This window comes from Delphinapterus leucas, chromosome 15, assembly GCF_059928025.1.
Source record: "Delphinapterus leucas isolate spDelLeu-1000000601 "Yukka" chromosome 15, BTC_Dleu_Yukka2, whole genome shotgun sequence".
NCBI classification, from domain to species: domain Eukaryota; kingdom Metazoa; phylum Chordata; class Mammalia; order Artiodactyla; family Monodontidae; genus Delphinapterus; species Delphinapterus leucas.
The window spans coordinates 75,307,687-75,335,246 of NC_143143.1; the positions used below are offsets into that span (position 1 = coordinate 75,307,687).

At 50.1% G+C, this 27,560-nt stretch overlaps 1 protein-coding gene across 8 annotated transcripts in view; it reads right to left on the bottom strand.

The window, feature by feature from the left end:
- Positions 1-27,560, bottom strand: part of SULF2 (sulfatase 2) — a 163,255-nt gene that overhangs the window by 33,305 nt on the left and 102,390 nt on the right. For 6 of the 8 annotated variants that reach the window (XR_016387938.1, XR_016387939.1, XR_016387937.1 and 3 more), the window contains exons 4-6: positions 17,846-17,997; positions 5,852-6,021; positions 1,054-1,204 (exon numbers count right to left, since the gene is read on the bottom strand). Coding sequence is in view for 2 of the 8 variants with exons in the window: in XM_030762892.2 (XP_030618752.1) it covers positions 1,054-1,204; positions 5,852-6,021; positions 17,846-17,997 (473 nt within the window). In the remaining 6 variants the exon portion in view is untranslated. The remainder of the gene's footprint in view (positions 1-1,053; positions 1,205-5,851; positions 6,022-17,845; positions 17,998-27,560) is intronic. The other 2 variants (XR_016387941.1, XR_016387942.1) reach the window with 2 other exon arrangements.

Consider the following 27,560-nt stretch of genomic DNA (forward strand, 5'->3'; position numbering starts at 1 on the left):
CTCTCGGCGGGGCCCCTGGGGCTGACCCATGCATCATCGTAGCCTCCCCACCTCCTGTCCCCCTTTACTTGTCTTCCCAGCACTTCTCACCTCCCCCTCTTCTACTTATTCGTGGACTACGTCCCTGCATTAGAATGGACGCCCCATCAGGGCAGGGACCTCTGTCATTTTATTCCCTGCTGTGTCCCATGTGTGCTGGCACTCGACAAATGCTGTTGGGTGAATGAGTGAATGAGTGAATGAGTGAATGGCCTGGGGCAGGAGTCTGTGATCTACAACAGTGCTGCGCAACAGAACTTTCTGCAGTGCCGGCAATGTTGACACCTATGGCACCAGCCACGCTTGGTTATTCAGCACTTCAAACGTGGCCAGTGCACCCGAGAAACTAAATTTGAAATTTCGTTGTATTTTACTGAATTTAAACAGTCATGGATAAAATTTAAGAAATACATCCATGCAATGGAGTATTATTTAGCCATAATAATAATAAAAAACGAAGCGCTGAACATGCTCCCACCTGGATGAACCTTGAAATCATCATACTGAGTGACCACATATTGTAGGACTCGTCTTACATGAAATGTCCAGGATCCACAGAGACACAAAGTAGATGAGCAGGTGGCTAAGGCGAAGGGGTGAGGGGAGTTTGGGGTAATGGCTAAGGGCTGCGGGGTTTCTCTCTGGGGAGATGGAACTTCTAAAATCGACCGTGATCGTACAACCCTGCCAACATATGAAAACCACTGAAACATACACTTGAATTGGGTGAGCTAGGTGCTATGTGAATCGTAGCCCCATAAAGCTGCTAAAAAAATGTGCGCAGCTGCAGGCGGCTCCTACAGTGAACAGATCAGAGCTGGAATACAAGTTCCCCGAGGGCAGGGGTTTCGTCTGGATTGCTCAGAGCTGTTTCCCTGGCCTGGAACGGCGCCTTTGCCTTCTGCCTCTGTTTCCATTCCTCTCCAGCTGAGGATGCTCTGAGGGGTGTGGGGGGAGGGGCAGGGAGGCTGCAGGCCTGGCGTGGCTGGGATGCTCGGGAGGAGGGCAGCCTACCGTCTCCATGGAGTCATCCACGGACAGGAGGGTCTGCAGGCGCTTCCTCTGCAGCACATTGGTGAACTGCATGTGGATGGGCTTCATGGGCCCCGTGTAGCGCATGATCCAGTGCTTGTCGGGGTTGGGCGCATAGTTGTAGCTCGGGGTGCTGGCGGGCAGACAGGCACAGAGGTCAGGTCAGGCCGGGGGTGGGGGGGTGCCTGGGCCCCGCCCCCAGGTCCCCCCACGCCTCAGGGGAGCAGCCTCCCCGCGCTGGGGTGAAACCGCCCCCATCTGGACGCCAGAGCGTCGGGGGCTCTGCCCCACGTTAGGTCAGCATCTCTCCACATGCGGGGCATGCACGTGGGAAGACTGGGGGGCACAGCCGTAGATAACCTGGAGCCCCAAAGGGAGAACGTCCCTCCCATTTAAGCCCGGTCAGCACGCCCATCACGTGAAGGCTAAAGTCTCCGTCTGTGCCGGGCTCTCCTCAGCACCTCTCTAGAATTTGCTCGCCTCCCTTTTGAAAGAAGGAGAGGGCCTCCTGTGGGCACAGCACCCAACTCTAATTTAATAGCACTGCATTTACTTTTCAGTTACCTTGGGTAGATGGCAAGTGACAGTTATCGTGGTCAATTAAGGCGTGACTACTGAATTTCCTTTTGCAATAGATTTTGGTTAAAAAAAAGGAAACTGGTTAAAAATTAGGTTCATAATAGGCAAAACTGTGAGGACGGTGCCTGAATGTGTCCATTTGGGACACGCCACGTTCTCTGACTTAGCTGTCACAGCTATTCTTCCCGCGTGGTTTAATTTCCCATTTACAAAAGAGGAAACGGGGTCAGAGGAGTTCCGAGACCTGCCCATGGTCTCACTGAGTGGACGGTGGAGCCACTGGCTCCGTCACTGGAGTGACTTCTGCTGTGGGGTCAGCTGTGATGCCTAATGATAAACGAACAAATACATGGTAATCTTTGACCAGCCCCGAATGGGCACTGACCACGCGCTGGCCACACCCGGAAGGGTTTGCCTACATCATCTCATTTAATACTCAGAACAGTCCTAGGAACTGGTGCTTTCCTTCTCCTTGTGTGAGACATGCGGACACGGAGGCTCAGTGAGGGGACAGACTTGCCAAAGGCAGAGCTGGGGTTTGAGCTCCAGGAGTGGGAAACCCCACAAGGCATGGGTGTCCCTCGCAAAGGGTCTGGTGATCCTGGAGGGTAAGGCTCCCCTCAGGTCTTACCCACCCCCTCCCCAGGCAAAGCTGCAAAGAGAGGAAGTTTCCACTGCTTGAAGACAAAAAGCTTTTCGAGATGGCTCTTCAGGGGGCAAGGGCTGCGGGGCGTGGGGGAGGGTAGGAGGGCCCCAGACTCCCTTCCTTCGTCAGGACCTCAGCCCCTCCCTCCCCGGGGTAGAAGGAAGGACACGTCAGCTTGTGGTGCAGCCTGATAGCTGTGGAGACTGTTGCTATGTAGAGCGGGGGTGAGTCATAAGATTCCTCCTGGACTTCGCTTGAGTTTCTGGCTGGTCTCCTGCCGCTAAATCCAAGCCAGCCCGCGGCCTCCTTTGATTATGAGAAACGCCGCTCTCTCCTGTGGGCCGGCTTAGGGCCTGACCCTCGTGTAGAACATCCCAGGAGCGGGGCCAACCCCCCTTGCCGCCCTCCCCCACCGAGGAGCTGGAGGGGTGCTGCTGGGCCAGGGGCTGCACAAAGAGATGCCCTTGGGGCTGTTGGGGGTTTTGGGAAAATTGTTCCCGTGGCCCCAGGGGCCCAATTCAGGATGTAATTTTGAGCAATCATCCCTGAATCTCTTAGATTCTCTCGGGCTGGCGTCTGCCCTTGAGAACAGTGAGGGGTGAGTCTGTCAAGAGTCTGATTTCGGAGGCCCTTTCTCTGGAGACGTCTTTCGAGCAGGATCTGGAGGCCAGCAGGCTGCGGAGCCTGGGGTCCTGCTTGGGGCCGAGGCCGGCTTTCTGGTCCCCTGCTTGAGGCCAGGCTCCCCCTGCTACCCCGGGATGGTGTCACATTTTCACATGAACCCAGATGCCTGCTGAACAAAGAGTCGAAACCCTCACCTCCACAAGAATCCGAGGAATGTCTGCTCGTTCACAACCGGCCTGAAGCATAACATCCCCTCTTGGGCTGGGGGCCCTTCCGGCCCCTCCCACCGTGTGTCTGGAGGCCGAGGGGCAGGAGCCCTGGCTCCCAGCCCCACCCCGAGGATGTGAGCTCGGGCCTGGCTCCCGTGATAAACGGAGAGGTCCGTGAACCCATTCAGATGCCACGCTTCAGAGGAAGCTCTGGGGGCTGTGGGTGTGTGTGCCTATGTGTCTTTTGTCTGTGTGTGTCTCTGTGTGTTTGTGTGTCTGTGTATGTTTCTGTGTGTGCGTGTCTGTATGCTTGTGTATCTTCATGTTTGTGTGTGTCTGTGTTTGCATCTGTGTTTATCTTTATGTGCGTTTGTGTGTGTGTGTATATGTGCTTGTATCTTTGTATCTGCGTGTGTTTCTGTGTATGTCTGCATATCTGTGTGTATGTGTATCTGTGTGTCCGTATATGTGCTTGTATGTATATGCCTGTGTTTGTATGTGCATTTGTGTCTATATATGTCTGTGTATTTATTTGTATCTTTGTGTGTGTTTGTGTCTGAGTTCCGTGTGTCTGTGTGCATTTGTGTATCTGTGTATATATCTGTATGTATCTATTTGTATCTTTGCGTATTTGTGTCTGTATCTGTGTGTGTGTGTGTTTGTGTGTGTCTGCGTGCATCTGTTTGCATCTTTGTGCGTGTACGGAGCTGGCTGGGGGGTGGATGGGGCCCTGGGCCGGTGCAGTGGGACCACATCGCAACGAGCAGCATTTTTCAGAACCCACAAGCCCAGCCCGAGAACATGGCACAAGGCTTGATGGGGTGAGAGTCTCTGACAGGAGTCTCGTGATAGAAAGATCTGGAACTCTGTCCCCTCCTCAGCTCTCCTGACTGTCATAATTAAACATCCCAGCTGCAGAACTTTCTGGTTTTGGGTTTTGTTTTGAAAATGATTATACCCCAGAGATAAGAGAGCCTTTCAAACATAGCCCTAATAAGGCACAGGGGGTGCTCTGGGTAAGTAACGGCAGCAGGCGTTGCTCATGTTCAATTTCTATAATTTTCATTTCAAAGGGAAAATAAATGAGCAGGCAATGTCAAACCATCTCATCATGAAACTCCAGGGCTGCTGGGGGGCAGGGTGCCAGCACCCCTTTTAGAGGAGACACTGAAGAAGCGAAGTGTACCTTCCCCCACTCCGCGGCTCCTCCCTTAGGGGGACTGAGTTGGCCACATGCCCCCTCCCTCAAAGGTGGGCTGTGGGTGAGGGTGGGAGGCTGGCATCTCAGGCAGGAGGAGAGGGCTGGGGTGGGGGGCAGCCACGGCAGATGTGCAGAGAGGCAGTGCTGCCGTCTGCGGAGTGAGAGGGGTGCTGCAGTCCCTGGAATGCAGTTCTCCACCATCTGTCAAATCCTGCTCCCCAAAGACCAGGGGATCAGCAGGTTAACACACTGCCTCATCCTCTCAGAGCCACTCCGGGCTCTGTCAGAAAGTAATCACGGCAAGGGGGCTGAGGAGGGCAGTGCATTCTGATTGCAATGGAAATTAAACACCCGGAATATTCAGGCGGGCTCCAAATCACCCAGTCCTCGTCGCCCCAATGTCACAGCAAGGGCTGCTGAGTGTCGCTGCTAAGCAGGAGGTGGTCTGAGGCAGAGAAAAGCAGAAGAACTTTCCAGAAGGATTTACTAGCCAGCTGGAGGGAGGAGGACTGGAGGGGTGGGCAGAGAGATGGGAGGCAGGAATGGGCGCCGCATTTGAATTCGAGCTCTGCCGTTTACCAGCTGGGTGACCTTAGGGGAGTTACCTCACCTCTCTGTGCCTCGGGTTTTCCCATTGGTAAAATGGGAATACCAAGTGCGACAAGCAGCCTCCAAGAGAGCCCTCAATAGCCCCCACTTCCTGGTAATCACACACTTGTACCCCCTCCCATACTGTAGGAGCACTGGTCTGGGCAACCAATAGAATGTGGGAGAGATGGTGTGTCACTTTGAGATTAGGTTATAAAAGACTGCATCAGCCCGATGGTGAGATCTGCTGGTTGAGGGGCAGCCGTGTGAGTGAGCCCCAGGCAAGCCTCAGATGGCGGCAGCCCCAGCTGACACCTTTTTCACAACCTCGGGAGACCCTGAGCTAGAACCTTCCAGATAGGCCACTCCCAGTTTCCTGACTCACAGACACGGCGTGGTGACACGCGTTGGTGTTTTAAGTTGCTCAATTTCGGGGTAACTTGTTATGCAGCAATAGATAACTGATACACCAAGGGTCACTGGGAATATTCAGGGATTCACTGCAACGCACAGGGCTTAGCACAGAGCCTGCCATGGAGTCAACAGCTTATAAAGGCTGTGAATATATTAGTAGTCTGAGGAAGCTATGGACCCTTTCTCCAAAGTGTTTTAAAATGTGCAAAATAAAATACACAGATTGCAAAGGAAAACTATCATACGGGTATACACCTGAAATGCTGTTCTACCCACAGACCTCTCGGTGGGAGGATGTGGGTCCCAAGTTAAAAACTCTTGCTGCCTGCTTTGCGTTGTTATTACTGGATCTGTATCCCAGTTTCCTCAGAGATCAGCTGTGTGTCCCTGGCTTCTTTAAACCGGGAGGATTAGAGACAAGAGATAGCCTCGTCTCTGTCATTACATCACTGTGACCGAGCCGGACCCTCCCACCTTCGTGCCACCCAGCAGCTCTGCAGGCAGCGCCCCGAAGCTTACATGTGCTGCGATGCGTTGGGGAAGAGTCTTGAGTACTGGGGGGCCGAGTCCTCGGGGCCGTGAGGGGCTGCGTGGCTGATGACCATGAGAACGGGCCTGTGCGGGTACATCTTCTTGGATGTACGGAAGAAGCTCACGCTGTCGTTGGTGATCAGGTCTGTCAGGTAGTCCTGGGGGGTGGGGAGAGACAGGAGAAGGTGTGAGGAGCTGGGCATCCGTGCTGAGCGCCTGCCATGTGCCAGGCGCCGTGCCGGGCATCGGGGACACAGCAGTGACCAAAATAGACAATCCCTCACAGAGCCGACGGTCTAGGGGCAAACAGACAATAAATAAGCAAGTAAAACAGGGAATGTCAAATGATGTTATGCACAACAGAAAAAAAAAAGCAGAGAAGGGGTTAGGGAGGACGGGAGAGGAATTACAATTTGTCATTCATTCGTGATAGATCTTAAAATAATAATAGCTAACACTATTGAGTTCTTATGGCGCTCCAGGAATTGCTCTGTGTTTACATGCATTAGCTTGTTTAATTCTTATATAGCCCTAGAATGTAGGTGTGATGATAAACCCTGTTTTCCAGAACAGGAAATGAAGACCCGGAGAAGTTAAGTGAATTGCCAAACGTCACACAGCTGATAAATGTTGCAGCCAGGCCTCCTGAGTGCTGGTCCCTAAGCCTGAAGTCTTTTCAAGGCTCCAGGGATACCATCATGCAGGGTGGATACATCCCTGCAATCCTGGAGGGTCTGTACTGGGGGCGGGAGCAGACAAACGTATAAACGAAGAGCCAAGATAGTGACTACGTGTGACAGAAGAAGGAAATTAGACAAAATGTGACAAAGAGTAACTGGGAGCTGGAGTGGGAGGAATACTTTAGCTGGGGCAATCAGGGAGGGCCTCTCTGAGGAGGTGACATTTGAGCTGAGACCTGAGTGATGAGAGCTGGGCATGGGAAGATCTATTGTTATATCATTGGAGTTCACTTTCAGCTGCTTGCTGGAATCCTCAGGGGAGCTTTACTGATGGCTGGGCTCTCTTCCAGAGATTCTGGTTTAATTGGTCTGTGGTTCAGTCTGGGTATTAGACTTTTTAAAAGCTCACCAGGAGATTCCAATGTGCAGCCAGGAGTGAGAATCACTGATCTAGAGGAAGTGTTCCAGGCAGAGGGAACAGAAAATGCAAGGCCTCTGAGGCAGGAATGAACTTGCCTTGTGTTTGAGGAATAGAAAGAGGGTGAACAATCATCAGGTACAATGCCGGGACAATCAAAGCAGCAGCACAAACACAGGCATGCAGTAGCGTCTCCAGAAAAGTGAGACCCACTTAGATACTGGGCAGGAGGAGAGAAGAGTGGGAGGAAAAGTGATGGACAGGAAACAAGGGCTTTAAAAGCTCAGCTAAGAAGCTGAGATTTGCCTAAACTCTTCCTGAATTTGGTAAATCTTTAGCTGCTGATTTCTTATGAAGGTAATGAGTTCTTAAAAATTTGCCTTCTGCTTCTCCAGAAGCAGCTCTGTCCAAAATGATAACTTTCAAAAAGAGATATTATTTTAGAGAAAAGAGAAAGGTGAAGAAGTGGCTACAGCTTCCACCCTGAAGTGAACTGTACCAAATACATACATACTCCAGGTGTACCTGTGCCTCTAGAGGTACCTGCCTCCAGGGACTTTCGTGCTCTATGCCTATGTGCACAAGGACAGTCACTGCATCACAGTGACCAGTAATGGGAAGATGATAATGAACTTGCAATGCTTTCATACTGTGCAGCGCCGTGCAGACATTAAAAGGGCAGCAGGTCTGTAGTTACCGAGGTAGAAAGTTGTCCAAGATACACTGTTAAGGGAAAGAGCAAGCTACAAACTCTGGAAGATTCTATTTTTTTTTTTGTGGGAGAGAGTAGGAGGCAGGGTAGAGAGGAGAAACCAAACCCCTACCTTCATATGCTTTTGAGCACCAAGGGAAAATCCAGGACCAAAGTGCTAACTGGGGACCAGGATAAGGGGAGAGAGGGGAGAAAGTCATTTGCTACTTTATATACTTTTCCTTGAATACTTTTTATGAATACTTTTGGGGAGTAAAAAAAGGCTTTATAAGGGGGTCCTGTAGAACCCATTACCTAAAAATAACATTCTATGTGACACAAATCAAAGAGCTGCTGCTATAACTGTGGAACATGATCTAAAGGCGTTAGAAATACCTTGTAACTAGTAGTGGATCTAAAAACATTGCAAAACTCTCTTAGGTGAAACGGAGGGGTTGGGACCCTGGGTGGGGAGGGGTGGGAAGAGAGCTGCTGTTCTTCATAATAAACCCATTTTCACTATTCGCTTTTAGAACCATACATGTGCTTGATTGGCTGTGATTAAACATGATTTTTTTTAAAGCCACCAATACTATCCATCACCAGGACAATGCAATGATGGAGCAGTGAAAAAGAATAAACTAGAGCTACACGCATCCGCATGGATACATCTCGCAGACCTGATATGCAGAGGGCTATGTACCATATGATACTCTTGATATAAAGTCTAAAAACACAAAACAATATTTTATATTGTTTGAGATGTCTGCATATGGAATAAAAGAATTAAATGCATGTGTGGGAATGAGCGGCCACCACAGGACCTCCCTGGGAGGGGGCAGCGGGACAGGAATAGAGCTGGAAGGGTGTTGGAGGGGCTCCAACAGTCTCTGTGACGTTGTACATTTGGAAGCGTGCGGGGTGATTACTATGTCTGCCCCTCAAGGCTGGTGTGAGAGGGCTTCAAGTGCCGAGAGATTAAAGCTCATGACACAGTGCCCTGCACGCAGCCAGCTCTCGGCAGGAGTCAGGGAACATTACGCCATCCCGGGGGCGGGGCAGATGTTCTGCACGTCCATGAGTCTCCTATCTTTCCTGGTCCTCCTCAGAGCCACACCTACGCTAAGCCTTTGCTGGTCCCCTCTGGCTGCATTAGGGCGTCTGCAATGCATCTGACAGTGGTGCCTGCACTCCATCCACCCATGTGGACCGGAGGGGACCACACCATCCTGACTCTGGGGGTGGGCATGAGCCTGGGTTGCGCCAGTGAGAAGCAGCCCTTGGTCCCAATACGTGAGCTGAGTCCTGGCTCAGAGGGAGGGCAGAGGGGGCCGGGGCCTGGGCCAGGGCAGTGGTGGCACTGCCCAGTGACGGCTGGGAGTGGACCCCCCCAGATAGGTCATGTCCACTGACTGGATGTGTGGGGTGCATGAAAGGGGGCAGTCAGGCCCCACCCCCGTCCCCTGCTTTCTGGTTTAGGTGAAGGGTGCAGAGATGGGGGTCCAGGAGAATGTTGGGGTGAGGGTGGAAATGCAGAGTTCAGCCTTGAACAGGTTGAGTCTGGGGTGCCTGGGCTCAGTCAGAAATTCAGAGTTATTCACAGAAAGGGGGAGACAGGTGGGAGGATGATGCAGGTCAAAAGCTGGAGACTGGCCGATAGACCATGAGGAAGTCACCCCCTGCCTCCCTTTGGCTCTGGGCCAGGCGCACTCCACCTCCCAGGTGAGGCGGGCACACCTGGGTATTCGGGAGCTAGATCTCCCCTCCCCACCTCCGTACTCCTGGCCACACCTGTGCAGGGCGGCAGTGATGCCAGGGTCCTGGGGACTTTGCTTCTGCTCAGAGTTTCGCAACCACAGCTGGCAGACAGCCAGGGACAAGGACACCCTGCCGGACACCCAGGAGGGCGTATCCCCACCTCCCCCACCATCCTGACCTTCTTCGACAATTTGCTCAGTTAGCCAAGAGGAACCGCAGTGCATCCGAAGAGACTGCTAGCCTGCGGCCCTGGGCTGTCTTCCTCAAGCAGTCATTTACCAGTAGGATTTCTCGGGAAGGAAGAGGGGGGCGCTCCTGGGGACTGGGGACCCCAGTGACAGGTGGGCTTGCGAGTCTCCCTGCCTCTTTCCCAGGCTTGGCCTTTGCCACTGTTTCTGTTGCTGAAGCTATGATTTCTGAGCTCACTTAGATGTTGGGTGCCTATTCCCGGGGTGCTGGGCTCCCTGTTAAGGGTGGGTGTGTGGCCGCGGGTCCCTGTCCCCAGGGTACAGTCCCATGTAGGGCGCGGAAAAGCTGTGCTGTTAAGAGAGGGGAGAAGGAAGCAGGGGGATTGGGGAGGGGTGGAGGCGGGGGGCAGAGACTGTAAGGACAAGAGGGGGGCATGGCTGACAGGAAGCCCCTCTTTCTGTCTGGGTCCGGGTGTGGGGAGAAACGTGTCTTCCGTGGGTGCTGGTGGGAGTTGCTCACACTTTGCCCCGTGGAAGCCCGAGTTTCTGCCTCTTGTTTGAACTTGGGTGAGATAAGCCAGTTCACCCCATATGTCACAGGACATCTCCCCAGATCAGAGTCCCCTGGCTCCCAGGACTAAATTTTCTGCTTGGGAAGCCCCACCCGAGCACCACTGGGTGGCTTTAGGGCTGTGCCGGGAAACCTGTGGCTTTACTCTCAGACAGCTGGTGGAAGGCTGGGTGGGGGTGGGGGGGAGCAAGGAGGGGAGGTTGTCTCGGCCTCAGGTGGCAGCTCCCAAGCCCACCTCTTCGTATTTTCTTCACTTGGCAAGTCAACCTTGCGTGACAGAGGGTCTCCTTTCCCGAGCCCTTGGCTTCCCTGGGCAGCAGGTTTGTCCAACTTTCATTCCCAATCATGATGCTGATCCCTCACCTTCGGAAGCTTCTACAGCAGTTTGTGTTTAAAAGAGATTCACATCTCTAAGGAGCAATCATTTTACAAAGGGTGAGGGCTCTGGAGTCAGAAACACTGGGTTCAAGTTCCAGCTTTATCACCTGCTAGCTGTGGGCAAACAATGCCTTTCTGCACCTCAGTTTCTACATCTCGAAAATGGGCCCAATAACAGTCCCTTGTTCAGATGGTGCCAAGAGCACTTGACATGGACTTGCTAAGTGAATAAAGCACTTAACACGGAGGCTGGTACTGAGGGAACCCACGATGGACACTGGCTCTTACTGTTACCAGGTATTTGCTCGACTGACCTTCATAGCAACATTGCGAAGTGGACACCATGCCCATTTTACAGATAGGGAGACTGAGGCCACAAAACTAATAAGCAATTTATTCAGAGCTAGAGCTCAGGCCTTTGTGTTTTTTCCCTGGTTTCTCTCTTTTTTTTCCCCCACAAACAAAAAGATTAATGGGAGGAGTAGATGGTGGTTTACAGCAGGTCTCAACAAACCTTTTCTGTAAAAGGCCAGATGATAAATATTTGAGGCTTTGCAGGCCAGAAGTCTTAGTTACAATCACTCATTACTGCCATTAAAGCTCAAAAGCAGTAACTGCATAAATGAATGGGCGCGTCTGGCTGCAGTAAAACTTTATCCACGCGCACTAAAATTTGAGTTTCATGTAATTTTCACATGTCATGAAAATCGCTGTTCTTTTGATTTTTTTCAGCTGCGTAGAAATGTAAAAACCATTCTAAGCTCAAGGGTTGTAGCAAAACAGTTGGCAGGCTGGCCCACGGGCTGTAGTTTAGAGAATGGATTTTGAAGACAGATGGCCTGGGTTCAAATCCTAAACGAACCCCTTACCAGCTGTGTGGCCTGGTTACTTAGCCTCTCTGGGCCTCAGTTTCCTCCTCTGGTGATTGGAAATAGTAACAGCAGACACCTCATAGGCTCTGGTGAGAAATGCATGGGTTAATTCGTGTACAACGATTCCAGCGGTATCTGGTGCGTGATACCCTCTAAAAGAGTGTTAGCCATCAGTCCTCAGGAATCACAACGCCTGCATTTTCCTTGTGAAAATTAAAACGGTACAAACAAAGCTGAAGTTTCCTTTGACTTCCTCTCATCCCCACTCCCAATCTTGGCCTCTTTTGTCCTCTACTAAGAAAGAAGTGTCTCTCCAGATGTGTTATTACATATGCTAGAGTATATTGCTTTATGCATCTTTTTACATTAATCCTATCACACCGTGTACATTCATTCATTCATCCAACACACAGCAGTGAACGAGATTAACGCACATTCCTGTCTTCATGAGCCTTGTATTCGAATGAGAGCACGATGAGCACATGAATCCATGATATGTATATACGTCTGGCGCATCAGTGGTGACGGGGGGTCGAGGGGGGGTTACCCTGAATACAGGGTGGTCTAGGAGGGTAACATCTGACCAGGGACCTGAAGGAGTCCTGAAACTTGCTTTTCCCACTCAGCCTATGTCCTAAGCTTTTCTGATGGCTTTAGGCACAGATCCCCCTTGTCTTTTTCCAGACTTCTCCACGGTCATTCAGTCGCTTCCCGCATTACTGGGCTTTCTTGGTTGATTTCTTTCCATGGCAAAGTTGCAGCCAACAGCTTGGCTATACCCCCTCTGCACACAAGGAAGGCTTCTCCAGAACAGAGAGAGAGAGAGAAGGGCACATGCTGGGCTGAGGGGTGGATGCACTCAGGTTCCTGGGGACCGCCATTTCTGCAGAGCCCCCCCGCCCCCACCGACTCACCTGGACCCTCCTCCATCTCCCAACCTGGTCACGCCTATCTCCCTTCTGCTGCCTTCTCCAGCCCTCTTCGACCATTAGTGCTGGCTCTACATTATTCTTTTCTCATCATCACTGCCTCTCTTTCCACTCTGCCATGAGGACCCCTTTGGTGGCATCTGCCCACCTTTGGGATTAGCGATGTGGGACAGAGTCCTCAGAGCGCCTTTTGAGGGGCTCTTGGGAAGGGCTGCCACTTCCTCCCTACTTGGGCTTCCCGCCGAGGCCCCCCAGGTCAGTGTCAGCATGATGCTCTGACCTGACGGAGGCACTGGGCCTCCCAGAGCGTGGGGCTCCCGCCCCGCAGCTCTGCCTCAGCTGGAAACTCCAAGCTCACTCCTGTTCCCTCCCGGTGCTCTGGCTTCCGCTGCCCACCGCTACCCTTGGGAGTTGAACTCTGGACCTGAGCCAGCTCTGACCCCACAGGGCCCCCCATCCCTCTGTTTCCAGGCCTCTGGTAACTGGGGCTCCAGGAATTCTCCCACCTTTGGCACAGGGGCTCCTCTCATTCACAGGCTGAGATGTATGGATGGTAGGAAATGGGGGGACAAAGCAGCAGCTGTGTGTCCCACCCTCAGCGCCAAGGGGATGGAGTATCCCTGGATGACTTCATTATTGGGCTGTGCTGAGGCCAGGCGTGGACATGGTGAGGAATTTTAAAAAGGAGGGAGTGGATTTTTCTGGGTATTTGGAGAATCTGCCTGCACTGAGGCTGGGAGGAGAGAAAAGGTGTGTTCTGCATTGAGAGACTGTGCTTTGTATTGCCAAGGAGTCCAGCAGAGTTGCTAAATCCCCCCCAGCCAGGACTTTGGAATCAATTCATTCGGGAGTTCCTGAAGGCAGGCCTACTATGTGCAGAGGGGGACACGGGGTCAGGGAGAGGGCACTGCCCAGGTGACGTCACGTGTGATGTCTGCCACTTGGGGCCTGGACTGATCAGACTTACACTCAGGAAGGGGACGCGTGGGTGGTGATTACCTGTCAAAGGTGGGAGGGCTCCCCAGATGTGCTGGTGTTCCCAGAAGGTGAGTGGGATTGGGTGTGTTTTGGCTGTTGAGCATCTAGTCAGCCTCCTTCCAGTGGAAACTCTCCATTTTTATTTGGGGCTCTATTCTCAGCTGATGTTCCAGGGTTGAGCTCAATGGTAGGGCTCCTGCTACCCGCTCCTCTGGGTCAGGAGTGGAGCATGTGATTTACAGCCCATCAGAACACTGCGTTCCCCTGGCCACACTGGTTGGTTCAGGGACAGACATGTGACTGATCCAGAGCCAATGAAACTAGCTAGGAATCCTGGGAAGGAGACACCCATGCTTGCAGCTGGGCAGGAAGCTGAGAGGATGCAAGGATGGCCATACTGGTACCAGGAGAAGAGAGACAGACATACAGTCTGTGGATGAGGTCGAAGAGAAGAAAACAGAATATAAAGGAGTGAGAAACCACTGCCCAATCCAGCCATGTGTGATGCCATTACTGCTGGATCAGTTAAAAAGGCTAATACGTTTCTTCTTCAATTAAGCCATTTTGATTTGAGTTTTTGTTCATTTCTGCTCACAAGCAACTGAAAGAGGCCAGTCTGTTTCAAAAAAGGATAACTCCTATAGTTTAGAGTAATCCAGAAACGTTTCATGGAAGAAAAGACAGACAAAACTGGGATAAACTCAGGACAGGGAAGCACTAGTAAAGGTTTTGAGATGGTTGTAACAACTGACAAGGCTGGTCTGGTTGAAATGGCTCATACTGGGGATGACAAAACAGGAGATTGGGCTGATGTGCGTGTGTGCGTGTGTGTGTGTGTGTGTGTGTGTGTGTGTGTGTGTGTGCGCGCGCTTCTACACTGTGTGTGGTGTTCTGACTTTAATATGGGTGGCCATCACTTCACAGTTCATAACACACCTCCACTGCTAGACCACAAACTCCGTGAGGACGGTACCTGAGTCTGTTTTTGTTCACCCTTGGATACTCAGCGCCTGGCACATAGTATAGGCTCTTAATAAATACTTGTTGAGGGAATAAATGACTAATGTAATCAACTCCCACTAGTCCACTCACTTGATATGGCTGTTGTGAAGATTAGATATATTGTACATAAAACACCCAGCATAGTGCCTGGACCACAGTAGGTGCTCAGTAAATAGAAATGCGCATTATTAAGATGCTAGAATGTGCCCATTTTCCAGATTTGGGAATTGAGGCTCTTAGGAATGGGTAGCATATCCAACAGCACATAGTATGTTCAGAGTCGGGCTTTGAACCCCCAGTCCACTGCACAGCCCCTGGAGGGCAGTAGGTAGCAGAACAATACAATGGGCTGCAAATCCACGGGTCAGGTCTGGGCCTCAGGTGACCTTGATTCATGCAGTATTTGAGAGATGTCTGAATTACCTGCCAATACTTAAAAATCAGACTTCACGGGAGAAAAATATACAAATTTGTGGCTTCTGTTGAAAAATCAGAAAACCTGGCCGTCTCGGGCCCACAATGCTACGTGGGACAGACAGGCCTGATCCGAGAGTTTGCTGCCCCGTTTTAGACAGCTGAGTCCTCCACAGTCCCCACCGCTCCATGCTGTCTCACCTGCTCCCAGCCTGCTCTCCTGTTTGCGTGACGGCCTGCCCCCTGGTGACTTCTGCCTAGGAGCCTTGCGTGGCTTTTTAGAGACAACGAGAGGGAGGCCCCAAGGAATCGTCATCAGAGAACCCTGGTTACAACAGTAAGTCAGGCCCAGGGCTAGCGGCAGTGGGAATGGGGAAGAGAAAGAGGTGGATTTGACAGACCGGAGAAATAATGTATCTGCTGTGGTGGGATGCCGGAGCTGATTCTGAAGATTTAGTTGGGGCAGGAATATTTGTGAGTCTCCAGATATATTTTTTTTAATGGTAAGTTTGGATGAACCGTCAGTGTCAGTCTCTCCCTCCTTACCACCACCATCATCATTATCTAAGCCGGGGGTCAGGAGACTACCACCCACTGGCCAGGTCAGGCCCCCTGCCTGTTTTTGTAAATAAAGTTTTACTGAAACACAGCCATGCTTATCGGTTTACATATCATCTATGGCTGCTTTTGCACTGCAAGAGAAGACTTGAGCAGTTGCAATAGAGACTATGGCTTGTAAAGTCTAAAATATTTAGTATTTGGCCCTTTACAGAGCAAGTTTGGTGTCCTGACCTGGACTAATATTTCTGAATATTTACTAATGTTCTGAATATTTACTATATATGCAATGGTCTCCTCTCATGCTCTACATGTATTAACTCATGTGATCCTCAAAAACATCTGTGGAAAAACCACAATGAAATACCACTATACCTCCAGCCAAATGGCTATAATAAAAAAGACAATACCTGTGTTCAGGAATGTGAAGCAACTGGAACGCCTAAACATTTCTGGCTGGGAAGTGTAAACTGGTCCAACCATGTAACGTATCCTATGTCCCAGCAATTCTACTCCCAGGTGGATAAGCCAAAGAAATGGGTTCATATGTCTACCAAAAGCCACGTGTAAGGATGCTCACGGCAGCTTAGTTCATAACAGACCCAACCAGAGGCAACCAAAATATCCATCAGTCGTTGAATAGATGAATATCTGTCATCTATTTATACGACAGAATACTACATAGCACTGAAAAGGACACGTGGCTGATATACACAACCATGTGGATGAATCTCACAGACGTGATGTTGAGTGAAAAAAGCCAGATATAGAGAGCACATATGATATGATTCCACTTATGTGAAGTTCCTGAACAGGCAAAACCAATCCACGGTGATAAAAGTCAAAATAGAGGTGGTGGTGGTTTTGGCTGGAAAGGCGTATGAGGGAACCTGCTGGGGGTTGGAAATGCTCTACAGCTTGACCTGGGCGGCACTTACACAGATGCACAGGCGTGTGAAAATTCCCTGAAAATTCACTTAGGATCTATGCTCCTTACCTTATCTCAGTTCAACAAATCAGAACTAGAAAAAGTATGTCCTAGGGAACAAAGAGATTAAGGTATAATCACACAATGGAAGGCTATACAACAAGAATGAAGGATCTACACTCACACGTAACAACATGGGAATTTCAACAGGGTGTTAAGCAACAAAAGCTGGATACAGAATTAGTCTACAATGCTGGAAGTCTGAGTAATGGGTGTCCTTTTGGGAGGGGTGGTTGCTGGGAGTTACATGAGGGGAACTTCATGACCTACGTGAGTGCTGGTTACATGTGTCTGCTCAGTTTTTGAAAATTCATTGAGCTGTACACTCTATATGCACACTTTCTGTAAGAAAGTTCTGCTTTGGCAAAATGTTATAAAATAGTACCCTCATATCACCTGGCACACCACACACACACACACACACACACACACACACAATGGAACATTATTCTGTCCCGAGAAAGAAGGAAATCCTGCCATTTGCATCAACATGGACATACTTTGAGGACATTATGCTAAGTGACGTAAGTCAGAGAAAGACAAATACTGTGTGATATCACTTGTATATGGAATTCAAAAGAGCTGAACTCATAAAAACAGAAAGTAGAATGGGTGTTACCAGGGGCGGGGGGTGGGAGAAGTGGGGAGATGTTGTTTAAAGGGACAGACTTACAACTAGTAAACAAGTGAGTCCTGGAGATCTAATGCACAGCATGGTCATTCTAGGCAACAGTACTGTATTATAGACATCAGACTTGCTAAGAGAGACTAGGTCTTAACTATTCTCACCACAGAAAGGAAAAGATTATGCAACGCGATAAAGGTTTAGCTAACATGACAACGGCAATCGCACTGCGCTATACACACGTATCGAATAAGCATGTTGTATGTGTTAAACTTACACAATGTTGTATGTCAAATATATCTCAACTGAAAAAACCCAACACTCTTACGTTGCCATTTGCAGCAACAGAGATAAACCTAGCATTACACTTAGCGAAGTGAGTCAGAGAGAGACAGATATGTGATATCACTTATATGTGGAATCTAAAAATAAAACAAATGAATCTAATACAAAACAGAAACAGACTCACAGACACAGAACAACAAACTTATGGTTACCCAAGGGGAAAGGGATGGGGGGATGGGGGGAGAGATAAATGAGGAGCACGGGATTAACAAACACCACACATGAAACAAATAAGCAACAAGGATTTACTGCATAGCGCAGGGAATTATATTCAATATCTTGAAATAACCTATAATGGAAAGTAATCTGGAAAAATATAACTGAATCACTCTGCTGTACCCCTGAAACTAACACAATATTGTAAATCAACTTTACTTCAATTTGAAAACATGAAAAATAAAACAATACTCCTAGAAACAGAGACTATCATTTGAGAAATGAGAAAACTGAAGCAGAGGATGTAAGTAAGATGCTCAAGGTCACACACGTAATAAGTGTCGCCGTCCGAGCCCAGGTAGTCGGGCTCCCGCGTCGTGATCGCCAGGGCCGAGCCCCACCGCCTCTCCCAGCCGGGAAGGGGGACTCACCTTGGAGTAGTCAAAGCCGTGCTTCTCCTTCACTCCGTTCCGACACAGTGTGTAGTTATAAAAGCGGGAGTTTTTAAGGAGGCCGACCCACTCCTTCCAGCCAGGCGGTACGTAGGAGCCGTTGTATTCATTAAGGTACTTCCCAAAGAAAGCTGGAGGGGAGAAGGACCAGGAGGCCACGTGAGCACACAGAGAGCAAAAGCCTTCTCTGTCCGTCAGCCGACAGCCATTTCTAAACCATGGCAGGCCCAGAGCCTGGCGACAGCACTGCCCTCTGAGCCACGGAGCCCTTTGGCAGGCAAGTGCAGCCTATGACCCCCTTCTCAAATGTTCCCACGTGCAGAAAATAAAATATATAAGATTACAGAGAAAATCAAGTATTTTGAAATACAGTTATCAAAATATTAGGAGAATTTGCCATATAGTAACGTGTCCTTAAAAAAAATGAAGATTAAATGCAAGACCTTGCAAGGAATGATCATTTCAAAGTAGTGATGAGTGAGAATATTTGATTTTGCGACACCTACAGCAACTGCAACGGAATACTGAACACCAGCGATTTCTACGATGACAACGGTATAGATTCTGCCAATGCACCGTGGTTAGGGGCTTACATTCAGAACTGAAGCAAATGTCTAGTGTCAGTCGTAGGTCAGTGAAAACCAGAGCATCATTTTTTCCCACTCAAGTTTATGGACCCCATTGGATTCTATCTACTACATGGCGTCTAGAAGGGCTAACATTTAGAAAAATGGACCGAGACCGATTGTAGGTGGGGGCATGGGGCATCTGGAGCTCTCACACGTTGCCGGTGGACGTGCAGACCGATCCAGGTGCGGTGGAAAACTGCTCGGCAGCGTCTGCTAAACTTGACCACAGTCACACCTTCTGACCCAGCGATTTGCATCCTGGGTATTCACTCAGAAGAAATGCATTCCTAGGTTCGCCAAAAGTCACAGGGAGGACAGGCTCATAGCGGCACTACTGACAATAGCAAATAACTAGAAACAAAACAGATGTCCATCCACACAAGAATGGAGAAATACACCGCATGTTTGTATACCCGAATATGACATAGAAATAAGAAGGACTAGTGTCCTTTCCTAACTAGTGTCCTTTCACTAACACGAACACATCACAACAACCAAACAGTGTTAAGAGAAATAAAGCAGATATAAAAGTATGATCCCATTTACATGAAGTTCAAAGACAGGCAAAAGGAATCTACGGTTTTGAGAAGAAAAGCCGTGGCTATTGCTGGATGTGGGGCGAGGGGGATGGAAGGGGCGCGGGACTTCTGGGGTGATGATAGTTTTGTTCTATTTCTTGCTGGAACACGGGTGCTTCAGTTGGTGAAACTCCATGGAGCTGGGCATTTAGAGCGGCTAAAGTGCACGTCTCTGCAGGCGTGCTTCACACCACCAGCAAAGCTTACTTAAAAAAAGAATCACCCTAATTCATCTGGACGGGGATACACCCCCGAACTTTCTGTGGGTGGTGAGGTAACACAAGATCTTTGCGATACTTTTTTTCTCCTCAGTGAGCAAGTGTGATTTTTAATAATTATAACCTATAAAGCCATTTTTTAGCAATGGAAAAATCTGTGAGAGTTTTTCTAGAGACAGAGGCGCTAGGCCAGCCCTCTCTTCCAGATGAGGGCACTGGGGCTCCGAGACACTCAGAGAACCACTGCCAAGAGAGCGGCGCTATGGAAGGGATTGGAAGAGATGCTGCAAGCAGAGTGCTTAGCACCACTCCTGGCAAAAAGTGAGGGTCTAGTAGGTGTCAATTCAGAGCCCAAGATGAGAAGAGACAGACGGGGAGGTGAACATGCATAGAGGAAGGAGGAGTGGGCCAGGGTTGCTATGATGCCAGCAGAGGTGAGATGGGCCCTTCCACTTAGAACCTTCTAGAAAGCATGAAGGGCTGCTTGAGACCTGTTGGTCCAGAGAAGAGAGGCTTGGGCCAGGAGAGGCTGCCATGGAGCTGGAGCCCTCTATGGCGTTTTCCTGGACACCTGGCAGATGGCTGGCACTGCCCAGGGGTAGGAAGACCCCTCAGACCCCAAGCAGCCGGATTCCAGAATCCCCCAGGCTCTAGGCAAAGGCAAGCGTTTCCATGAAATCCTCCCCTGGCACGAAGGACCAGGAAGTGAGTGCTCATGACGGAGGAGCTGATGAACTGCTTCCTAGAAGGATGTGGGCACGAGGAGGAGGTGAAAATAGGAAGGGAAGACCCCCAGCAGCCTCGGGGGAAGGCCCAGGGTGGAGCCTCCCTTCACGTGGTAGGACAGTGCAAAAATAAACGGAAAGGAGCCCTGGGCAGCAGGGGAGCTGGGAAACCGGCTGCCCTGGCTGAGTCCTGGGTGACATCCAATATGCACAGAGTGAAACGCAACCAGGTGATGGGTGCCCAATTCAACAGCAACTGCATGTCCCGGCTGGGTGCTGGGCATCAAGGATGGAGACGCCGGCTGGAGGTAAGAGGCAGCATAAAAGCATCAGGTAAGCTGAAGGCTTGAGCCTCCTTCTCTAGAACGTGGCACAGACACTTGCTCCGTCTGCCCCCAGAAAGCAGTGGCTCTCAGCCAGGGGCAGTTTTGCCCCTTAGACACTTGGCAGCGTCTGCAGACATTTTAGGTTTGTCACAACTTGGGGAAGAGGATGCATCTAGCGGGCAGAGGCCCGGGAGAAGGCTAAGCATTTGACAGAGCTCAGGACAGCCTCCACTACAGAGAATCATCTGGCACAAAATGTCAATACCCTGGAGTTGAGAAAAACCCTGATTTAAGTAACTCAGCACCTCCTTCCCATCAGTAAAAGAACCACACTGTGAGAGCTGAGAAGGCCCCTGGAGACCAAGCACAGTCCAGGAAACAAGATCTACCAAACCTCAATAACCTTACTCCCCACTCCCGACGCTTCTTTCCATAGGTAGGGAGCTCTACTCTGATAACACGCCTAGCCTCTTCCTTTCTCTCCTATTCTGCCTTGGGGAAGACTGACACAGCAGGGGCAGCAAACCTTTCCTGTAAATGCCCAGAGAGTAAATATTTTAGGCTTCAAAGGCCAGACAGCCTCTGTTGCAACTATTCAACTCTGCTGTTGCGGGAAACAGTCACAGGCAAATGGGTGTGGCTGTGTTTCAATAAAACTTTATTTATAAAGGCAGATGGAGGGCCGGATCTGGCTTGTGGGCTGCAGTTTGCTGACCCTTAGCATATGTGTCTGGTGAGTTTGGTGGGACAAACTGGACACACGTAACCCAATCCTTCCGTTGCCTTCCTGTGGGGAGTGATCTACCCCCAGGCACTGCTAGTTCAAGGGGGCTTGGCTCAGTGAGAAGTCTGTCTGACTCTGGGGTTTAGCATCAGGAAGCCCAAATGCCCTCAGAAGGAAGCCAGATCCTCCAACTTGGGCTTCATCAGATTCCTCAAAGTACTACTTTGGCTTCCATCTGCTGACTCCTTAATTTTATTTCTCATTTGGTTCAAAACTTCAGCAAGGAGGAAGGTGATCTTAATAAGCATCCCCTCATAGCTCCCCAACACTTTCTCATGATAAATAATATTGGTGGTGGTATAAACGTTTTCTTTTCAAACAACTGAAGTAAAAAGAGTAAAACAATCGAGAGAAAAATATTAAGTAAATAATAGAATCAGTGTCCCAGGCATGTAAATATCAATATATCCATTTAACAACTATTTATTAAACACCTAAGGTATGCCAGGAGCTGTTCTAGTCACTGGAAACACAGCAGTAAAGAAGACCCTCAGGATCCCTGACTTCATGGGACTCGCATTCTAGGGAGGAGGACTGTGACAAATAAAGATGGTGGTGATCGTGACAACAGTGATGAAGAAAATAAAGGATGATGATGCAACAAAGTGGCCAGAGATAGACCACGGGAGGTACCACTGGGCTGGGTAGTCAGGGTTGAGGAATGATGAGAATGAGTCAGAGGGAATATGGGAATATAAGGAAAACTTCTCCAGGCCGAAAGAACAGCAAGTGCAAAGGTCCTGAGGCAGGAACAAGCTTGGGGGCACACATCCCCTGAAATATTACATGCCAGATTTTTCATTTCGTGTGCATTTTCCTGGAAACACAGCTTCTGACACATTTTGAAGGGAAGACAGGACCACAAGTCATTTCAGAAGCACGGAACTTCACTCTCTTGGTTTGCAGAAGAGTGAACGAAAGCCCAGAGAAGGAGGCTCACTGAATCCCCCACTGGGGGAACAAGGTTCCCTCCCAGGTCTCTCCAGTCCCCAGCTCAGGCTCCTACTGGTTTGTTCCTGAAGATATAGGCTAAGGTCTTTCTGATGAATGTGTAACTTGAAATGCTAAAGGCCTAAATTCTTGGCCCTGCTGGTGGGATAGATATTTCTTGGGGGTGGGAGGTGGGGTGACTTTGGAAGTCCACCCCTGCCTATTATTTTCCAATGCCATGGGTGTCAACACATCCGGAGCTGCTTCCTCTGTTAGAATCTTCTCTTTCACATCTCCCTCCTCTTTCTAACCCCCAATCCTTCAAAACTCCAGAGTTTATTATTCAGCCTCCACAAGGCCCTAAAAAACAGGGCTTCAGTCAAAGGCTTTCAGTGCCAAATTAGATTTTGCTCTCACTTGATTAGATTTCACCAAGGCAGTTTTTAAAATGGTTACTCCGGCACCAGTTGAGGTGCAAGAAGCAAATTAGCATGGGCCCCTGGGGCACTGGGACTGGGAGATACAGGCAGGAGAATGAGCTGGAATTAAAATCAAGATTAAAAATACAGCCCATGTCATGGTTGGAGACTGGAGTCGCTGAGCCTTCGCTGCTGGGATGGTATAAAGGAAGAGCAAACTGGGGGCTGCTGCGGGGGTGTAACAACTTGGCAGGCAGATTAAGAGGAATTAAATGCCAGGCCAGGAAACACCACTGACGACGTGCTGGCTGATGGCTGCCCCTAGGATGCAGGGCTGGCATCAACGGAAGGGACAGAGCACTTACTGGGTCCTGTGTACCAGGCACTGGGTAGAAATTTACACCTGGCAACAGAGACTTTTGTTTTGCCTGCCTCGTCCTAACTACGATTCTTTGGGTACCACCGCTTCCTTCTGCAAGTATGCATGGCTGCTCTTAACTCCTGACTCCAGGGCTGCATGCATAATCTCAGCCTGACCAATCAGAGCTCTACATTCCTCTGGCTACTGCCATTGGTTCAGGGATAGGCATGTGACCCAAGATGGGCCAATGAGAGTCAGCCCTGGGATTTTAGGGTGCTACTGGGAAGAAGTTTTTCTTTTATGGGGCTTGAAGCTGGTGGGATATAAGCTTGAAACTGCTGGCAGCCATCTTGCCACCAAGAAGGGGAGAGTCTGAAGGTGAAGCAACATGGAAGAAAGCAGCAGAGGTGAGTGAAGGAGACATGGAGAGAGAGAGAGAGGTGGAAAGAGAGAGAAATATGCTGGTTTGAGTCCCTGTGTCCACTCTTACCTGAAGCCACCTTTAATGCTAGCATTTTCAGCTACAGTGTTTCCCAATTTTAGGGGACATTGGACAATGGGGACATTTTTAGTTGTCACAACCAGCATCAAGTGGGTGGAAGCAAGGGATGCTGGTAAGCATCCTATAATGTACAGGATGGCTCCCCAGGAAAAAGAATTATCTGGTCCAAGATGTCAGCAGTGCCAAGGGTGAAAAACCCTGAGTTCGGTAAACCAATAAATCCCACCACTCCACTTATGTTGTTGTTTTGTTTGCTTAATTCACTTTGGGTTGAGGTCTTTCACCTGCAATTAAAAGACCCAAGGAGAAGACAGTGAGGTGCTCAGTGTAAAGCAGGGTTTTGGCAAACCAGATCTGGCCCGCCGCCTGTTTTTGTAAATAGTTTCACTGGAACACAGCCACACCCACTTGTTTACATGCCTCCATGGCTGCTTGCACACTGCAATGGCAGAGTTGGGTAGCTGCAACAGAGACCATGTGGCTGCAAGTCCCAAATATTTACAATCTGGCCCTTTGCAGGAAAAGTTTTCTCACCCTGGGTGCAGAGCAAACTTCCCCGCATGGGGTGAAGGGTCCCTCTGGGATCTGAAACACGGCTGTGGTGACCTGGAGTGGTGATGCCAGTGCAGCAGAAGTAGACTCTGAACTGGGCCAGGGTGGTGTGGGCCCCAGAGTGCAAAGGAGTGACACAAGGGGGATGGCCACGACAACAGAACAGGAGCCGCCAGTTACGGGCTGTCCTCGCCCCTGCACGGTCCCGATATGCACAAATGTCAGTTTCTACACTGGTTAAATGATACCAGTCTCCCACAGCACGGTTCAGATTTGGCTATGGCAGCATACTAACTGTGATTGCATGCAGTACAAATTTCACTACTAGCTCCTCTGTCCACAAATCACTGTGTCAATAACAGATGCCCATCACGATCAGCCACACCTCCTCTTGCAAGGTCCATCAGTGACTGGTTACTGTCCACCTGTTATTCAGTTCACGTGCAGACAGCAACGCAAGTAGTTGTGTTGCCTCCCTGTCTCCCAGTGATACACCTACAAGACATTTTACAAAAGTGAATTATCAAAAGGAGACAGCTGGCCACCAGAGGCGAAAGTGCAGCAAAGAAATGAAAAGTTTGAACGCTGAAACTGAAACCTGAGTTGAATGTCAATGGAGTCATAGAGGAGGTGGAGCTGACCGTGGGAATGTTGACACTCACTGTTTGGGAAACTCTAGACAAGTGGCTGAACGAACTTAGCCAAAGGTGAACTTAATCATCGATGTAAATGAGGAAAAGTGGTTGTGATGACAAGGAGGAAGATATCCCAGGGGAAGGGATGTTAAAGGGATTCTTGGAGATATTTCACAACACTGAAAGCTGTGTGACCTTGAGTAAGTTGTTTAATCTCTCCATGCCTCAGTTTCTCCATTTATAAAATGGGGATAACAACAGTATCTACCTCCTGGGGTGGTCGGGAGAACTAATATATGCATATTGCTTAGAAATGGCACATGACAAGTGCCCACTAAGTGTTATAGTTTCATTAGCACCAACGCATCCCCCTTTTTGGCCAACTTCTTCCTCCGTTAACACCATGTCTAATGGAAGCCCTGCAGAGACAGATGTCAGAACGCAGCCTCTCCCCCTCCCCACATAGAGGGGATTCTCATCCCCCAGGTCCCGCCCTATCGCTCTCTCCTGGTCCTGCAGGCCCGGGCAGGCAGCTCTTGTCGGAAAGCTGAGCGCCTGCTTCCCCTCCTGACTGCTGCTTTCTTCCTGTGTCTGAGTTTAAGTGCTGCTGGGGAACCATTCAGAGGCTGATGGGAGAACCAGGCCCTTCTGTTATCTCTCCTAGCCCTGATTCTAACTGAAATTGCCTCGTAATGATTGCATTTGTGGTCTGTAAAAACTGTGTCTTGCGGCGACCTGAGACTGATATTAGCTGGCGGTAAACCTGGTACAGGAGGGCAGATGGAGGCATCACTTGGCATACGGGGGAGACGAAGGGTTTCGGCAGCTGGAGTAAAACAGGCATGTCGGGTCATTCTCTGTGCTGTCACGGGGAGCGGAAGACCCAACATGTGTACGGAACAGAAAATTGTACCTGGCACATCCCAAGTACCTAGCAAGTGGCGGTGAGCGGGACCGACAGCACCTCCACCTTTGGGACCCTCCCCTCCCCCATTGTGGGACATCTGGATGGAACTGTCAACAGGGCTGTTTCAAGGACACTGGCGTCTCTGAGCACACATTCATCCCACACCATCTTCGCCCACGTCCTACATTAGAGAGAATCGATAAATAACTGAGCCAGAATATTCTGGGGGCTTCCCTGGTGGCGCAGTGGTTGAGAGTCTGCCTGCCGATGCAGGGGACACGGGTTCATGCCCTGGTCCGGGAAGATCCCACATGCCGCAGAGCGGCTGGGCCTGTGAGCCATGGCCGCTGAGCCTGCGCGTCCGGAGCCTGTGCTCCGCAACGGGAGAGGCCCACGTACCGCAAAAAAAAAAAAAAAAAAAAATTCTGGAATGGACTGGTTGATCATGCTACATTTCACTATTTATATCCAAATATAAACATTTCATTAAATATTTATTCATTTTGATTGGTAGTTTCCCCCATAATTTGGAGCCAATATACCTATACACACATGCATGAATACACACGTGTGCGTGCACGCACAGACACACACTCCCTGTCTCTCTCTTTCAGGTGACCCCTGAAAAGCCATGGCCACTACACCCCTGGTTCCTCTTAAATACAAAGGTCCCAAGTGTCCATCAAGGTGTCCTTCCCCACCCAAGGGGCAGGTATATGTCTGAACTCGGCCAATCAGACTCTGCCCCGGGACTTTGAATCTTGAGCTAGGAGACTCAAAAGTGGAAGAAAGGGTTGGATTTCTGTAACACCGCCCATGAGACAGTTGCTCAAAAGCTGCAGTCGGAATCCTCAGATCCAGTGTTTGGGAATCCAAATGAAAGAGGCAAGGCCATCAGGATGATGTAGTCCCCAAAGAGAAATGTGTCTTTTGCTCCTCCATCCTCATGTCTTTGCGTACAGAGGAAATGGCCTCCACCTGGCCTTGGTGCCTCCCCTTTTGTCCCTATAACCCAGACCCCGCCCCCAAATGGCCAGAAGGACCCTTCTGAACCCAACACCCTTCTTGTCATTCCCCTTCAGTGACTCCCCCGCCTGTCCTGCTACCTCCGCCCACATCTGCCGTCACTCACCCCTCTGCTCACTGTTCTGGCCACTCCCAGCCTCTTGTTCCTTAAAACGTTCCAAACTCACTGCCACCCCAGGGCATTTGCACCTGCTCTTCCCTCGACCTTGGACACTTGCCTTCTCCCTTCTCACATGGACTGGCTCCTTCTCACTGTGACGTCTCGGATTAGATGTCGCCTCTTCTGAGAAGGTGTCTCTGATCGCCTTGCCTAAGGCCACCCAGCCCTCTCACCAGGCTATTTATCTCCTCCATAGCATTCAGCACTCTCTGAGATTATCCCGTAGGCTGTTTGTTTTCTTGTTTATCATCAGTTCCCCAAGGATATTGGGTCCACAAGGCAGAGGCCTTTTCTGGGTGCTGTAGCCCTAGCCCACACAGTGATAGCTGCTGACAGGGTGCCTGGGTCAATGGGCTTCGGGGAGGCACACAGGTAGGGCAGTGCAAGGCTGCCCCTGTCCAGTGTCTTAAGCCTCACACCCTCCCTGGGAGGGCAGGAGGGCTGCAGAAGTGGCAGCCAAATGTTTTACTAGAAGGGATTTCTATCACAACCTCTGCAGGAGGGAATGCTACACGTTGGAAAAAGGCTACATGGAGGTGGTGGAGATGTCAGTCCGAAGCCTGTCTATGTGCAAAGCACAGGGAACATGTATCAGGCCAACTGGGGCGATCTGCACCCCCCAGCGGACACTGGCGATGTCTGGAGTCTTTTCTGTTTGTCACAACTAGGGGAGGGGGGTGCTACTGGCATCTGGCGGGTAGAGGCCAGGGATGCTGCTAAACATCCTCCAGTGCACAGGACAGCCCCACAGCAAAGAATGATCTGACTTCAAAGCACCAGTGGTGCCGAGGTCAAGAAACTCTGTGCTGGGTGTACAGTTTCAAAAGTTACGTGGGTCTCTGGTGATGGGGACAGGGGTGCGGTGTGGCTTTGAGGAACTTGGGTTCCAGAATCTGGAGGGCCAGGGTTTGAGCCCTGCCTCCTTGGGCAGATGAGCGTTCC